Genomic DNA, 17,190 nt, shown 5'->3' with positions numbered 1-17,190 from the left:
GATGTTTGGGCACAAACACCTTCAGCAGTGTCCTTGCTGACTTGGTTGGCTTTTTCAGTTTGTTATGGAAGAATTTTGAGTTCATGCTCTGTTTTGCCCTATTATGCATGCCCACACTTAACTGAATTTTCATCCTCTGTTTTGCCCTACTACACATGCCCATGCCTAGTGCTATTTTTAGGTTGTAACTCTTTTTCACTGTGCAAGGCAATAGCACTAGTGTTTTGCTTAGGATTAATAATAGTTTAGGATAGTAACTTACCTTGGGACTCCAACCGACTAATGGATGATGCCAGTTGACTCATTTGAGACTCCAAAGTTTTGAATGCTTGCGCGAGTCTCTTGTTGAAATTTATGAATGCTAGTGTCGAGTGTTTTCACGATATCCTCGAGAGACATACCTGAATTGGAGTTGGATTCAGGAGGTGGCCAAGTTTAAGGTTGGGAAATGTAGCTAAGGTTGCGGTGATCCCTCCATCTTGGATTGTATGTGTTGGAATATGGATCATATCTCCTTTGTGATGGTCCAAAAAATCCTCCTACGGTATTGACATGCATGGTGGGTTCCTTTTGGAGCGTAGGACAAGCATCGTTGAAGTGACTCGAAGAGGTACATATGCCACAAGCTTTGACTTGTTGAGTGTTTCCCATAATAAGTCGCTCCACTAGAGAGGTAAGTTTATCTACACATTCATCAATGAAAGTGTTTACCTCATTAACCCTCCTCGGTGGGTTGACATTTCTACTCCCAAATTGTTGGGTGTTTGATGCCATGGTTGTGATTGGCTTGCATTCTCGTGTAGGAATTTTGCTAAACAAAGCACCTCCACTCGCCGCATCTATCAAGTTTCTATTCATCTCAAATAATCCTTCATAGAAATATTGAATCAAGAAGTGATCCAAAATTTTGGAGCGTAGGACAAGCATCGTTGAAGTGACCCGAAGAGGTACATATGCCACAAGCTTTGACTTGTTGAGTGTTTCCTATAATAAGTCGCTCCACTAGAGAGGTAAGTTTATCTACACATTCATCAATGGAAGTGTTTACCTCATTTACCCTCCTCGGTGGCTTGGCATTTCTACTCCTAAATTGTTGGGTGTTTGATGCCATGGTTGTGATTGGCTTGCATTCTCGTCTAGGAATTTTGCTGAACAAAGCACCTCCACTCGCCGCATCTATCAAGTTTCTATTCATCTCAAATAATCCTTCATAGAAATATTGAATCAAGAAGTGATCTAAAATTTGGTGACGAGGACAACTTTCCTCTAACTCCTTGAATTTTCCCCATTACTCATGGATATTTTCCTTGAAAAATTGACGTATGCCACTGATTTCCTTCCACATGCTTATAGTTCTTGAAGCGGGGAAGTAGTTTTCAAGGAATTGCTTTTTGAGCTCGTTCCAACTGGCAATGGATCTCGAGGGTAAGGAATAGAGTCAATCATTTGCCTTATCACCTAACGAGAATGGAAAAGCTCGTAATTTGGCTTGCTCTTTGATGACCCCTTGAGGCTTATGCCAGATACACCACATGAAATGTTTTGAGATGTTTGTGTGGATCTTCACCTGCAAGACCATGAAAAGTAGGGAATAAGTAGATAAGCTAGATTTAAGTACAAAATCAACATCTAAAGTTGGATGTTTAATGCAAAGTGGTTATTGGTTTAAGTTAAGAGAAGTCATCTCATTAATTGATCGTTTTGGATTTCGAGCCATGACTTTGTCTTCAAAGTCGCTAGACGTGGGCCCGTCTAGTGCGAAATCTGCCTTGGTTTCGAAAGAGGTAGAGACATCTCCCTTGTGTTGCTTGGTTTCTTTTTGGAGTCTTCGTGTGGCCTTCTCGATCTTGAGATCAAATTCAAGTTCACCTGTACGAGAAGATTGTGGCATTAAAAACCAAGTAACAAGAACAATTAACAAAAAGAAATTAATTTAAAGACATCAATCCCCGACAATGGCACCAAAATTTGATGGGTGTCGAATCTAAAAATATTTTTCTACTAAAATTTGTAAAAGTAATGAGTAGGGTAGAATGAACAGAGATTGATTTTAAATTAATTTCTTCAAATAAAAATGAAAATAAAATATAGGGGAATTTTGTTTAAAGTCTGAGTCTAGAAAACAAAATAAAGAAAATAAATAAATATGAGAAGAAGGATTTCTAATTAAAGACACGATCATGCCCAATTCCTCAGTTAATCATAAATGCAAAGATGACAATCATTCATGCTAGATAAATTGATTATGGTCATTGGTATGACCTAACAATCTCATATTTCTTTACCTTGTTGATAGTCAATGAATGTCTGTTGACTAAATCCCTAATCAGTAAACAACTTTAAGAACGTTCTCAAGATTTAATTTACCAACAACATTAAGAACTAGAAAGGCCCAATTCTAACTAATAAATTCCTATGAGGATTTATTTAAATTAGATTGTTCATTCTCAACCACATAATCGAACTACGACGTAATCAATTATACTTCGTTACCACTAGTTATTGAACTAAATAAATGATTACGGATTTGAGAGTTCAATTGGCTAGGTAAATATTCTTGAAAATGAATAATGGTACCTATCATTCATAAGTCAGATTATTTGTAATAAAAGCATAGAGAACAATACAAATACCATATAAATGAAAGTAGAAAGCACAAGTTAGATCTCACAACATATTGGAATCAAGCATTCACCGAATCTTTAACTAGAAATAAAATAAGTAGTCTAGCATGCTAATGAGAGAACAAATAAAAGCAAAAGAGAAAATATTATAGAAAAACGCAGAGAATATTCGCAAAGATGGGAGATCAAAAGATGTCTATATAGTGAATTACGGCACATATATATAGTAACTATTTACCTAATCCTATTAGAACTAAAATTCCTAATAAAACTAAAAGTCTTAAGGAAATAATAATCATATCCTAAAGAGATTCTTCCAGTAAAGGTAATTTCCAATCAGCCAAAGGTGTCCCAGACCGCCTCAAATCTTTTGAAATTTCGTTTCTTGGACTTTCTTTTTTAAACTGCATTTTCATAGATTTAGGCGTGGGCACGCCTAACTCGTTCTTCTAATTTTGTCAAGTATTTATTTTTGGCTCCTTTCACCCTTTTTTATTGCATCAATCCATTATGGGCTAATGTTGCAATATGACACATTTGATTAGGAGTGTTTTAGTTGCAGAAGACAACAAAATATCACTCAAAATTAACATAAAATGCACTCCTATCAGTTGCCGATAACTGATGCCACATCGTTCGTCATTTTCTAATTGGTAGACCATGAATCTGTATGAAGAAATCACACCGATTTAAGTCCACCGTGCTCGGATTTTAACACGATTTGAGGGGACCCAAAACCAGTAAGCTTTTTTCATAAGCCCGCGAGCAACTCGTAAGAACTCACTATCGATCAATCTAGTGACAAAATTTCAGTGAAAACCGGTTCCTTTCGATCATTCTGAATTCCATACTGCGAACGGGTCTGAACGAAGCCAATAGACTTGACTGTAATGCATCAGGATGGAAAGATCCATTGGACAGAAGCCTGTCAACTACATAAATTCCCTGATCGACTCGATCCGTATGCCAAAGCCCTGTTGGCATAACAAGGCCCGATTTTTCCTCCTCCGATAGTGATAGAGAGGCATGCAAACGATGCAATTTAAGATCCATATTACACAAACGACTGAGAACTGAGAAGAACCTTGTGAAGAACAGAAGTATGGCAGAAAACCTACAAGAAAAACGAAACACAAAGAAACAAAAATATAAGAGGGGAGGGGTGGTGAGTCGAAAGATGAGGAGAGATAAATGATGAGCACTACTAGACATCGTGACAAGGCTATATACACCAGCAGTTTCAGCAATAACAACAACGCAGATGATAATGCCAATGACTTTCGAGGCAGATTCCGACAGAGGGACGAGGAAGAAAGGCCAATAAAGGGAAGAAAAGTGATCAAGGAAGGTCAACCCTAATTCTAGAGAAAGAAACCTCTGTAGAGAGGAAAATATTCCTTTACGTGAGAAAAATTTCTAACTTTTTTTCCACTTTGGTTACTTGTCACCCAAATTCTCCAATAATTCTATCAAATGTGGACAGAACATCATACAAAATGTTTTTCTTTTCACTAAAATTAATCACATAACAAATATTTTATTTTATAATTAGTTATACTTAGAACCTATAAAAATATAAAAAATTTCACTTTATGCCAAAAATGTTTCAAATTATAGTTACACACCCTCTAAAAATTCACTATTTACATTGACTCTCCTTCGATCCTTGCCTGATATGGTATTCATAGGCTCGCTGTTGCTAGTCAATATGATATGTTTTATGTATTTTCATCAACTTTTCTATTATGATTTTTTTTTCACGTGCACTCAATCATGGCCTCACTAAGTCTTTGGTTGCGTACTTTAAATTTCTTCCTCCAGATACAAAGGATAAAATAAACAACTCAGGATTTAGCTCACCTAGGAGAGAGACCGAGGTGGTTAAGAAAGAGGTTGAATGATTAGAGCTTGTATTTGTTCCGATTATTAGGTTATATTTGGTGAACATATTGATCTTATGATTTTAGTTAGGTCGCATCCCAAGAATAGAACTCAAAGAAGGGATCCTACTCCTAGGGCATGACAAGGTGGTATCAGGGTCAGGTTGCCATCAAGGCTATGCTAGAACAAGAACTTTAGACCCTAACATCTAAGCTGACTATTGGATTAGAGCTAAGATTTCCACAGTCTAAGTTATTTTGAGAATCTTTGGGATTGCTTAGTGTTAAAATTGTTATAGATCACTGTTGGGCAGCCAACCAGTACGCAATTTACTACAATTAGAGTATTGAGCTAAGAAATTAGGTTGCTAATCTTGTTGTAGTAGTCTTTGTGATAATATTATAAGTTGGTGTTGGCTATTGGTTCTCAACCGATTAAGGAGTATTTTGGAGACATACTATGTTTGATAAGTGGAAAGTGACTTAAGCAACAAGTGTGGTATCGATTGTTTCACAAGGTTTAGACATTTGTAACCATTAGTAGTGATGCTCGATTTTATAACTGATGTATTGGGGTTAGTTGGTTACTAATTAAATTCTACATAGACAATATTACTAGGACGCTTTAAGAGATGATTAGAACTTGTGTAATATTTATTAGAGAATGAGACAACATTGTTGGTGTCATTCTAAAGACAGAAACTATCCCTAAAATGATGATAAATCATACTGTATGAGTAGTTTCTGCCTCATTTCGTCAACTATAAGTCTAGCAACAATTATTTGTTTCTTTGAAACACGTTGAGATCTCCTTGTATTTTGTTCCTGACAAACATGATACACCAGTGAAGCTAAGACAACTCATGTAGTTGTATCCACAAGATGTCTTCCTCTCCACCGAGGGCCTTGCTGCCATTGTTTATAAAGCTAATTCCACTTAATTAATCTTTGAGATGTGTCTACTAACCCGGGAGGCATATGTTCGCTCAAAGAAGGGGTGAGAACATGACTCCTCTTCCTTATCATCACACAATATGCATTATGCTCTAAAGTGTTGTAGCCAAGGCTTGTCCAATGTAGTCGACATCACCTATCAGGGTCGCACAGCAGAGAAAGCCCAGATTTTGGTTGATTTCATGGTGGAGATATCCGGTACTCAGACAGATGTAGAAACTTGGATGTTACATGTGGATGGATCCTCCAATGCCAACAATGGAGGAGCAGGAATATTGATCGAAGGACCAGCAGGCATGGAGATTGAGGTCGCTGTTCGGTTGTCTTTTCCTGTTACAAATAACGAAGCCGAGTATGAAGCTTTACTATTGGGTTTGGAGCTAGCACTAGAAGCTGGAGCGCAGATTCTTGAAGTATACACCGACTCGCAACTGGTCGCTATGCAAGTTGAGGGAATATATGAAACTAAAGAAAGATCTATGACAGATTATTTGAAGAGAACAAAAGAATGGATGCAGAAATTTTCCAAGTGCACTGTTCGACAAATTCCCAGGAATGAGAATGAAAGAGCCGATGCATTATCAAAGTTAGGAGCTACGCTGGTAGGAATAAAGGATAGAAAAATCACAGTGATCGTAAGGGAACGATCAGCGATCTCAGAAGGAAAGGAAACCAATATGGTAACTTCAGGATGTCTGTGGATAGAAGATATAGCAGCATACTTGAGGGAGGGCATTCTACCTACGGATGCCGGACATGCTAGGCGCATTAAGTTTAAAGCTCCAAGGTATGCACTAGTAGGAACACAATTATATAAAAGAACGGTCGAGGGACCCCTCCTTAAATGCTTAGAGGACGCACAAACCAGGTATGTTCTACAAGAAATTCATGAAGGTAATTGTGGAAATCATTCGGGGGCTAGATCCTTAGCTCAGAAGATAACTCGACAGGGATACTTTTGGCCTACACTAATGAGGGATTGTAAGGAGTTCGTACGAAGATGTGAGAAGTGCCAGAAATTCGCCTCACAGATTCACACTCATGCGGTTCCGATGATCCCTGTTCCAATTACATGCCCATTTGACCAGTGGGGTATAGACATAATTGGACCATTTCCTCCAGCACGAGCTCAGAAGAAGTTTGTCATAGTTGCGGTAGAATACTTCTCGAAATGGGTGGAGGCAGAAGCTGTCGCAAAAATCACGGAAGGAGAAGCAATAAACTTTATATGGAAAAACATAATCTGCAGGTTTGGAATACCTCGGGTGTTGATATCCGATAATGGGACCCAATTTCAAGGAAGGAAAATAATTGCGTGGTTGCACGAGTTGAAGATACAGCAAAATTTCACGGCAGTAGGGCATCCCCAATCGAATGGTCAGACGGAGGTCACAAATAGAACAATATTACAACATCTGAAAGCCAGGTTGAGTTCGAAGGCAGAATGGAGCGATGAGCTCCCAGGAGTACTATGGGCCTATAGAACAACTCCCCGAACTTCAACAGGTGAAACTCCTTTTTCTTTAGTTTATGGTTCTGAAGCTGTAATTCCTGCAGAGATAGGAGAAGAGTCGCAAAGGATCGCAAACTTCGATCCAGGAAGGAATGGAGAACAACGTGCATTCGATCTAGACTTATTGGAAGAGAAAAGAGAGGCAGCGCGAATAAGGATGTTGCACCATAAAAGTCTAATGCTGAGAGGTCATAATAAGAACTTGAAGCCCAGATCGTTACAGGTCGGAGACCTGGTATTGAGAAAAGTAGAGGTCTCGAAGCATGTAGGAAAACTCGATCCCAACTGGGAGGGGCCTTTCAAAGTGGTAGAGATCGTCGGGAAAGGCACGTACAAGTTACAAGATGCTCAAGGCAAGGAGTTACCCCGACCGTGGAATATTCAAAACCTCAAGAGATTTTATGTCTAAAACCTCTATCTATTGATCAAATACTGGAGGATATGGAAAAGGTCGTTACGTTCGAATAGAACGATCTTAGGAAAATTGATCTGGGAAAGATTGTGTAGTCTGAAAAAGACTGATGTAAATAATAACCTGCAAAAGGTTAAGGCATGACCTGGAAAAGGTCACTAGAGTTAGTTTCCCTTCTTTATCTGTGAAAGATCATTTCAATTTTAAAGCTCCATCTATTTCAAGTTTGCTACAAATAACAAGTCGATCGCATTAAACTGTATCTGAAAAAGATCAAATTATCAATACCTTAAAGTACCAAAGTTACATATTATCAGAAGAAAGATGGAAGTTACATATTTTCTATTTCATCCCTAAGGACAGAAAATTCATCATTCTCAGAAGGTGCGTCATCCTCCTCAGGTAAGGGCTGAAGGTTAGCATCCAAACCGGGGTTGAGGCGAGATATATCGAAATTAGGAGTAAATCCCTGAAGGCGAGAAGTCTGAGACTTGCAGCGATCAAAACCTTGTAGCAGATAGTCGGCGGCTTTAATTTCCACAGCAGAGTCAAAGGTGGGGGTCTTTAAAAAGTCGCGAACACCTTGGAGGCGGATCCCTCGAACCTGCTGATTAAACTCCTCCGACTTTAAGAAGATCTCGCGACCTTCAGCAACGCCCACGATCTTTCCTGCTGCATGACCTACATCGAAACCCCGTTTTTCTCCTTCGGCAGCTGCCCTGGAGGCCTCAGAGACCACTTGCGCTTCAAGCTCTTTGATGCGAGCCTCCTGGGTCGACATTGATCTCGACCATTCTTCTTCCTTGGAGGAAAAACTAGCGAGTTGGGCCCTCAGATCGCGGATTATACGCTCTACTGCCATTTGGTTATGGCGAAAGCCAGCACACTTCAGACTAAGGCCTCGTACAAAGTTGGACGCCTAAACAGAGAACAGTTAGGGAAATTCAGGGACAGGCAGAAAGAATAAACATGAAATAAAATACCTGTACAAGTGAGTGGGCGCAATGTTCTTCCATGCGGGTGAAGGAGGTTTGTAGGAGAGCTGCCTGATCGAGAGGAAGGCAGTTAGCATCATACAGCTCCCAGGAATCTTGGCCTGAGCGAGTTCGAAATACGGAGCTGTTTGGAGAAATTTGCCAATCAGGGACCCATTTTTCCCCTTCCATTTGGGCTACTGGGTGATCGGGGCCTCGAAGTTCTGATCGAGCAGTACGCCAGTAATCAGTGAGACCTCGCAGCACATCCATATTTCGCCTAATCTCGGACCCGGTTCCGGTTCCGTCCGAAGGTAACCCTCCACCAGATTGAGACTGAGTAGGCCCTAGGAGGTTAGGACGGAAGGGTGATTTCCCCCGGGACTTCCTCTTTCGGGAGGATTCAGCAAAATCTCCATCATGTAGAGTATGATCCTGCAATCTCCAGCTAGGAGATTGAGCGACAGGGTGATTAGGGGGAAGAACCAGATCGTACGGAGGTCGTGAAGGAATATAACGACCAAAAATTTTCGAAGCTTGGTTCAAACCTATGTACACGCATAACTATGATGAACAGAATAATGTGGCGTATGGAGTTGGGAGATAGTTGCATAGGACATAAATTCAAGCGGCGAAGGATTAGGGCTACACTAGGGGGCAAGGGAAAACGTAATCCTGCCTCAAAATGTTGCAGAGAAAAAGAACAAAACCCTGGAGGGGGACGGTGCATACGATCGGATGACAAAGGAATTATTATCTCATAGCTAGAAGGAATGAAGAATTTCTCTTTTATCTTCTGTGTTTGTAACTTCACAGTGCTAACTATCTCGGCCCAGGGAGTAGGCTGTACGACTGGTTGGGGATTCTCAGGAGCAGGAGCCGTACTTAGATTTAGGTTTCTAGCACGATTAGAACGGGGTCTGCGCCTAGGAGAAACTAAATCCCTAAGAAGCATGTTGGAGGGAGCGGACGAAGAGATATCAGCAGAATTAGAACCTATGTTAGAGGAATTAGAAGAAGACATGGTACCTGGAGGACTCGGGGAAGAAGAAGAGTTGAAGAAGAAACAGCCAGCTAGAAGAAGAAATACACTTGAAGATGTAACGCCTTGCAGCAACAGTACTCGAGAAAAAAGCGGAAGGGAGAGAGCAATTTGAAATGCCTCCGTATATATATATTTGGGAAGGCGGTGAAGAGATGACCGTTACCTAATCAGCATACAACAGCTACCCCTTTGAAGAACGTAAATCGATGCGCAGCTCGATATGAGACACGTGGACAATCATAAGGATATCAAGAACTGCAAGCGAGCCGTCAGATAGAGCTGTTCAACTTCTTGAAGCGACGACACTTCAAAAAGTGGGGGAGTAATGATGAAGGGAATAATGAAAGACTAATATACCCTTAGTATGAAAGACTAATAACAAAAGACTATTACTCACGTGGATAACCTCAGAGACGGTTTAGGGCAATCTTATACCCGAAAAAGGTGGGCCACGATCGCGAGATGACCGGTCGTGGAAGCGGGCATAAGGATCGTGCAGAGGACACGAAAGGGGAGGAGTATAAAAAGAAGAAGGAAGAGAGAAAAAAGGGTTGGTCTGGCTTTCTTATTTCACTTTTCATAATTTTTAATACTCCTATTCTTTACTAGCTAAAATTCTCAATACTGACTTGAGCGTCGGAGCATCTACGCCGGTATCTACTCCGGCTAGGTGACGTTTGTTCTGTTATCAGGATATAAAGGATCCGCCAGAGTTGAAGGGGACGATATCAAACGCGACCCGCGATCTCGGTCGGATCAAATAGGATATGAGGGACGAATTGGATCAAAATACAATAGATGAGGGACCATCAACTTATTTATAGTCAACCAACAATCCATTTCACTATCTCAGTTTCTTCGGCTGTGGGGGAGGAACACACAGTTCCATCAATCAGAATTTGGGAAAAGAATGGATTTCGATACAGTGAAGAGGTTGGTGGAGAAAGAAGGCGGCGATTATGAATTCACGGTGGACTCCATGCCTCCAAGGTTTATAGAGCCGATAGTGATGCAAGGCCTCAAGATCGATCACATCGAACGGGGCCTCGTTGTTTGCTCCTTCACTGTCCCCCCTCGCCTCCTGGTTTGTATTTCATTTGTTCGAAAGAGGAAAAACAAACCCAATTCTTCAATTTCTGTTTTTGCTTGCTCAATTTGGGATTGGATTAACTGATTGATTGGTTGGTTGTTGCGGCTGCTGAACTCACTAACTGAAGAATACTGGGAATACGTTACACGGCGGAGCCACGGCGGCGCTGGTGGACATAGTGGGGTCAGCTGTTATTTTCACGATGGGAGCTCCGACAACAGGTGTCTCCGTGGAGATCAACGTTTCATACTTGAGTGGCGCTGATGTTGGTGTAAGCTTCTTTTGTGCCCACTTCTTTTCATTTATGTTCGCTTCATTCTTAGAAGTTCTGCCATTTCGAGTTATATTTTGCGTATCTGTTGCTTCTTTTTTTGGTTGTGGGGTTATTTTGGGTGTAGTAGTGAAAGGGATGGATACCTGTCTCTGAGTGTAAACCAAGTTTAGTGATGAAGTAGTTCCAAAAAGGTGGCTCCTTTTCCAGTTTCATGCTCAAAATTGCCCTTCTAAGCTCCATCAGGTTATTCAGAAAGCCATTATCAACTTCCCTAGTTTATGAAGATAGTGGTAGCTAGAGTCTGAGGCTTGTTCATCAGGCCTTTTACATAGAAGAAGTATTTAAGTATACTTCACCTGTTTCTCCACAATGCAAAACTTTTGGAAACTACACTAAGCTGTGCCTGTGGTTTTCTTGTGGGGTGCCTTCTGGCAATTCCAAAATGGGTTAGAATTAGTTTGGTTGTGAATGCGCCTCATGGACGATAGCTTAAAAGTATTATTTGATCATTCACTTAAGACTATAGCAAGAACGAAGTCATTTGATGATTCGATTGAGACTATAGCAAGTCTTATTCGTGCACATGCATTGTTGTTTGCTTGTCTTTTGCGGCATCTGATTGCCCGTGATTGCCTTATTAATGTACCATTTTTGTAATGAGCTTGGCATTGTCCTGGTGATGTTATTGTTTGTTGTAATAGACTCTGAGCTCTAAATAGCGAGTAGGATTTGTGTTACTTCTCCTCTTGATGTCTTGCTCTGCCCCATCTTAGTACTTTGTTACTTGGGATTTGCTCATTGTCCTGAAACATGTTCTTTTGGGGCTTATGATTTGGTTATATTTGTTTTCGTAGCATCTCCACTGCTTGGCCAATCAGAATCATCAACAAACGTTGTTGACTTGTATCCATTACTTGTTTCAGGAGGAAATTGAGATAGAATCCAAGGCATTACGTGTTGGAAAGGCTCTTGCTGTTGTCAGTGTGGACTTCAGAAGTAAAAAGACCGGAAAACTTATTGCTCAGGGGCGTCACACAAAGTACCTAGTTCTCCCTAGCAAGATGTAAAAACCTTGTAATCTATGTACCTTGATTGAAGCATCTACTTCTGTACAAGGAAAAGTGAGTATCTTTCGGGGTAAAAGTGGCTTTAGAAGAAACTGGGGAATTTCTCAGCTACATTAAGTGAAAGTTTCAATAATGTTTACTACATAGCCAATATGCCTCAGTATGCATTTACTCGTACTATTATTTGCATCGATAAATCCCTATGCAAGACAAGTTTAAGTGATACGCAATTCACCAAGATTTAGAACAACAGAAACAATATTAACTGTTGAATATCATCATAACAGTACTAGCACACATTGAAAATCTGCAATTTACTATGTAATTTTGCAATCCCCTCGAGAAGGCTATTAATCTTAAACATTTAGGCACTGTTATGTTTCTAATGTTATGCACAGTAAATATTTTTCTTCAGAAAAGTTTCAGACAACTTTGGCAGCAATAGACAAATAAGATTCAGTATATTCGATACATGCAAGCACCATAATGTTTTGCAAGTCTAATCAAGAACTTTAAGTTTGTCATATCCCTTTGGTAAGAGTTTCAGAGAAGAGCTTAAGGGGCCTACTGACCAAAATGGCAACATGGTTGTTAAGGGGAGAGCAACTATGGACGAAGTAGAGGAGAAACAAAGTTAGATGATCCAAAGGAGAAGAGTTGGACCGAATTAGCTCGTATCAGTTATCTCCTTTACTTTCTGTGATCCCTAGTCCTAGAGCTTGCCCCAAGTTTATAGTTTTCCTCATAGTTCTCCTCCCAACTCCTCCATTTCCTTTTCTCATCATTGCCGCGAATTCCCCATAATCTATCTGTCCATCCTGCAATAAAGCAATGAGACAGAAATCAGTGCAAACAAGCAGGCAAACCAGCACGTGTTCTACGTTGGTAACTAAGGAGAAAACATCAAATTTACATATCTAAGTATAGACACATTTCTTGATTCATATCACAAGGTTACACCATCAATCAGCTGACAGATTTCAATATTCACCCCCAAAGAGGGCATTCATCAGTTCAGTCACCTAATGCAGGATCCCGTATTACTAATGGAGATGCCACATCAACTAAATGGTATGTACTTCATTTCTAGAATGTGGGAGGACTAGCATAGTCCTAAACTCTAACAAAGTGACAAAAAAACTTAAACCAAACTAACAACAGAACGTAAGTCGAGCTATCTACAACTTACTCGAGCATTCGTCTTATCCGTAGCTACCTGATTTTTCTGAAAAGAAAAACATGCATTAGAGAACTTACGTTATCTTGGTCAATCTCTCTGATCATTTCATCGAGATGAAGCTCGCTCAAACCAAATTCTTTGCAGGCTTGTTGAAGCTCATCGATGGTTATGTAACCACTACCATCTTTATCAAAGAAAGAGAAGGCTGAAACCAGATTCTCCTCCCTTTCTAACTTGTTCAAGTGCACAGTAGCTGCAAGAAACTCCCCATAATCTATTGTCCCACTGTTATCAATGTCAGCCTGCCAGTATTGAGAAAGCACTTGATGATGAGCTGAATGAGAAGGCAATAGGCATTTGTGTGATTTTAAGTACCAGCAAGTAAACATGGTAAACTAGAAAATTTCTTACAGCATCCATAAGATCCTTTATTTCAGACTCCATCAGTTCAGAACCCACTCGCCTTAAACCTTCTTTGAGTTCATCGAAAGTTATGGTTCCGCTATTGTCAGTGTCTATCATTTTGAACAACTCTTTCAGACCACCAATTTCCTCTTCAGATAATCTCTCTGCAATGACCTACAAACAAAGAACAATTTTCCAGTCACACAGCAAGTTGACAGGTAACAACTAGGATGATTTTATATAAGTAGGAACATATGAAATGAAATTAAGATACATCTCAAAGCGGCAGCGCCATTAATGCAATTATTCAAGCAAGAAATGAAGCTTGATAATCAAATTTGTCAAAGTTTGAGTTAACTTACGTCCCCTATATAAAAATAGATAGTTGAATTCCATTTCAGTCTTTAACAGCCGAATTTGGGAAGTTCATGAAAAAGGTGGCTACATAAAACTATACAAAAGCTAGAAAGGATGGAAAGACCCAAAATCTAGAATTAGTGTCTTCACTGTGGTCCAACTACTGACAGATAGCATACTCTAGTGTATACCACTTCCCATTGACTAGAAAACCCCTTTGTACACTCTGGCCAATGAAGATACATATTTAGATGTCATCATTTCAACTATTGCATTAAACTCACTGAGTTAGCCAACACATGCTTCAAATTCTTTTTATGCGAGCAAGAATCAACGGGCTAAAAGGGTAGAATATGAAGCAGTGGTTAAAAGTTTTTCCAACTTCGTTATGCGTATTATCTAAAGTTGAGCAACCCGAGTTTGTTTCCCTGCTACTATGAAAAGCATTAGTTTCCACATCAAAAAAGCTTACTATTTTACAGACCTTTTCCTCAGGTTTTTAGCGAGTTTAAAATTTCCATGGAAACTGGAGTGGTTTGGAAATGGTCAAGAAACTTACCTGAAGGGCAATGGTTGTTATTCTGTCTCAATAGTTCGATAACATAATCAATTGACATCAAGGTATAAGGTGCATCGGTCATTAGAACTAGTCCGACCCTCCAGTTAATTCGAGAATTGGTCCACTGCAACTGTTGACTAAAGAGGTCGTTTGATTACATAGCAGAATATAAGATTAAAAATGAATCGTGCCAGGTCAAAACTTGGTGGAGCTAAGCTGGAGCACGATTTAACTCAGTTTATTAGCTTAATCAACTTTATGTGTTCATGTTATAGCTTTTAGTATGAATAAAGTATTATGAAACATTTAAATCTTTTGGTATGAATAAAGTATTATGAAACATTTAAATCCTGACAAAAAGACTCTCATGGACGTGATACAACTCCCAGCATTAAGAGACATTACAAACTTATGTTTGTTCTGGCATCTTACATTCCACTTATAGTTTACATTCTTATTGAAACTGTTTTACTTAGGCTTTTAGGTTCTAGGAACTAGTTACAGCCCCATGAGATAAGTGTCAAGTACTATATGTAACCAATTAGAAACTTATGTTGGTCTAATGTCTTACGACTTACATTCTACTTTTGGTTTAGATTATTCTTGAAACTGATTTTGATGACTTTCAATTATCAAATATCATGGCTATCCAAGAATGAGTTTTACTAGTTCTGCAGATAAACCACATGACATGTCCAAATCAGATTCTCCAACTTTTGGCATGTTATATGTCAGACACTTGGATCCAAAGAAAAGTAAAGCAACATAGCATGTGCTACTACAGCTTGCTAAACACAGAAATAAGAAAATAATAATAACTGATTTACATGGATAACAATACAAAATGTAGAATAACCTCTGCATGATCTTGATCTATAATAAGTTCAGCTAGCTTCTTCAACACTCTGGTGGATGCATGATTAAGTCACGGTGCTTCAGTAAGCTACCTACTATAAATGCTAACCAGAAACTCATAAAGCACAAATAAAGTCCTTACACGTAAAGCCATCTTCTTAAGTTTGTTCATCGCTGAGAACTGCTTGAGGCGCGACAAAACTGCAGAATCAAGAGGCTTATCAGGGGCCATTGTATCATCAACGATCCAGGGGTGACCTGATCAGAAAAAGAAAAGTTAACAATCAGTTTGAATTTGGTTAAATGCAAAGATCTATCAATTTAATGTGGTGGACTGACTTAAATCTTATTCTCATGAACTTTCTTACACAATACTTCGTGTGCTGTTAATCTTGTCTTAGGATTTCTATCCAGCATCTTTGTGATCAAATCCTTGGCAACATCTGAAATCCCAGGCCATGGTTCTGAATCAAAATCCAATTTACCTCGTAATATCTGACGGAAAATTCCCATCTCAGTTTCTGGAGTCAAAAGAAGTGAAAAACACTAGAAATCTTAGGTATCAGCAGAAGAACTGCATCTCAAGAAGATCCTAATCAGGAAACGGATGAATAAATTGGGCAAGAAGATACCAGCCCAGAAAGGTGGAACACCACTGAGTAAAATATATAAAATAACTCCAGCACTCCATACATCAGCCTCTGGTCCATAATGCTTGCGCAAAACTTCTGGTGCAACATAGTAAGGACTTCCCACTACATCACTGAAAGTTTCATCTGAAAGGCAATAAATATGAGACAACCAAATCCGAATTAGAAACAATGAGTTCAAATTACAAGCCCCGATGCTAGGCAAGGACCACTAATACAACAAGTGAATTGTATAAACCACTAAAGTCAGATAATGCTTGGCTTTGAGAAAGACGGATTAGGAGAACTCTCATGGTCCCTTCAGTGAATAAGAATATCTAATCAGGATAAATCTAAAAATCTCAAAGCATGTACAGAATCCCCAAATATCAAAGACCAAATAATCTTCAAATGTTGAATTTCATAACCACTCTAGCCAGCAGCCTGGCAGCGTTGCAAATGCAGATAATCTTGAGTTATATGAAAGTTAGGAAACAAAATGCTTTAAAACAAATGAGAAACTTGGGGGCGATGAATAAGAAAAATGCTTCCCGTCCGACATACTAATGAAAGAAAAAACAATGACCACCAAGAAATTGTGACCAAATAAAGAGTCAAAAGTAATGCTAGTGGGCAAGAACAGGGCAATCAGGACACAACATTACCGAAGCAAATAAGCTACATGATTCTCTAGGCAATTATCATGATAATGGCATGAAATTAATGTCAAAAATTGATATTTGAACAGGTTCCAGCGTACTGCAACAAGTGAAGCCTACAAATTAATACTAATAGCATGATCATAAAGAAAATATTTAGAGCTGGGCAATCCAATTTAAAACAAAAGACAAATAGGCAAATAAAGATAGTAACCCCAGAAAAATTAAATCAATATGAAAACATCCAAACCACCCAATTCAAAATACATATCAGAACTTATGATCTTCTTTTCCTTTCACAAGAATTGGTAGGATTTTTTCGAGAAACCTGGCTTGTAGAAGACAGAGAGGCCAAAATCAGTAGCCTTGAGAGCAGCATCTTCATCAGCACCAATAAATAAGAAGTTCTCAGGTTTCAAATCCCTATGCATGACTCCTAAAGAATGACAAGCCTCCACCACTCCAACAATAGTCTTTATCAACTTAGCAGCTTCTTTTTCACTATAATGCCCTTTCTGAACAATCCTATCAAAGAGCTCCCCACCAGCACACAACTCCATCACTATGTGCACAAACAAAGCATCCTCATAAGTACCCTTTATTCTGACAACATTAGGGTGTTCAGACAAATGGTGCATTATCTGAATCTCCCTCCACACATCCTCGTAATCCTCCAGGCAAATCAGTTTCTTTTTTGGTATAGACTTACAGGC

General features: G+C 39.4%; 2 protein-coding genes across 2 annotated transcripts; one reads left to right on the top strand and one right to left on the bottom strand.

Annotated features, from left to right (window-relative positions):
• Nucleotides 10,249-11,996, top strand: LOC105165780 (acyl-coenzyme A thioesterase 13). The gene is made up of 3 exons (XM_011084907.2): nt 10,249-10,486; nt 10,620-10,763; nt 11,690-11,996. Exons 1-3 carry the CDS (start codon nt 10,313-10,315, stop codon nt 11,831-11,833), a joined length of 462 nt encoding a protein of 153 aa, XP_011083209.1. The 5' UTR covers nt 10,249-10,312; the 3' UTR covers nt 11,834-11,996.
• On the bottom strand, nt 12,238-17,190 carry LOC105165867 (calcium-dependent protein kinase SK5; the record flags this gene model as incomplete). The annotated part of the gene is given in 7 exon segments (XM_011085028.2): nt 12,238-12,651; nt 13,091-13,315; nt 13,425-13,592; nt 15,332-15,447; nt 15,558-15,710; nt 15,822-15,965; nt 16,806-17,190. Coding segments are annotated over 7 exon segments (1,257 nt in total). The 3' UTR covers nt 12,238-12,510.

Source organism: Sesamum indicum, linkage group LG6 (genome assembly GCF_000512975.1).
Source record: "Sesamum indicum cultivar Zhongzhi No. 13 linkage group LG6, S_indicum_v1.0, whole genome shotgun sequence".
Taxonomy (NCBI): domain Eukaryota; kingdom Viridiplantae; phylum Streptophyta; class Magnoliopsida; order Lamiales; family Pedaliaceae; genus Sesamum; species Sesamum indicum.
This window is presented reverse-complemented; position numbering and strand designations above follow the sequence as displayed.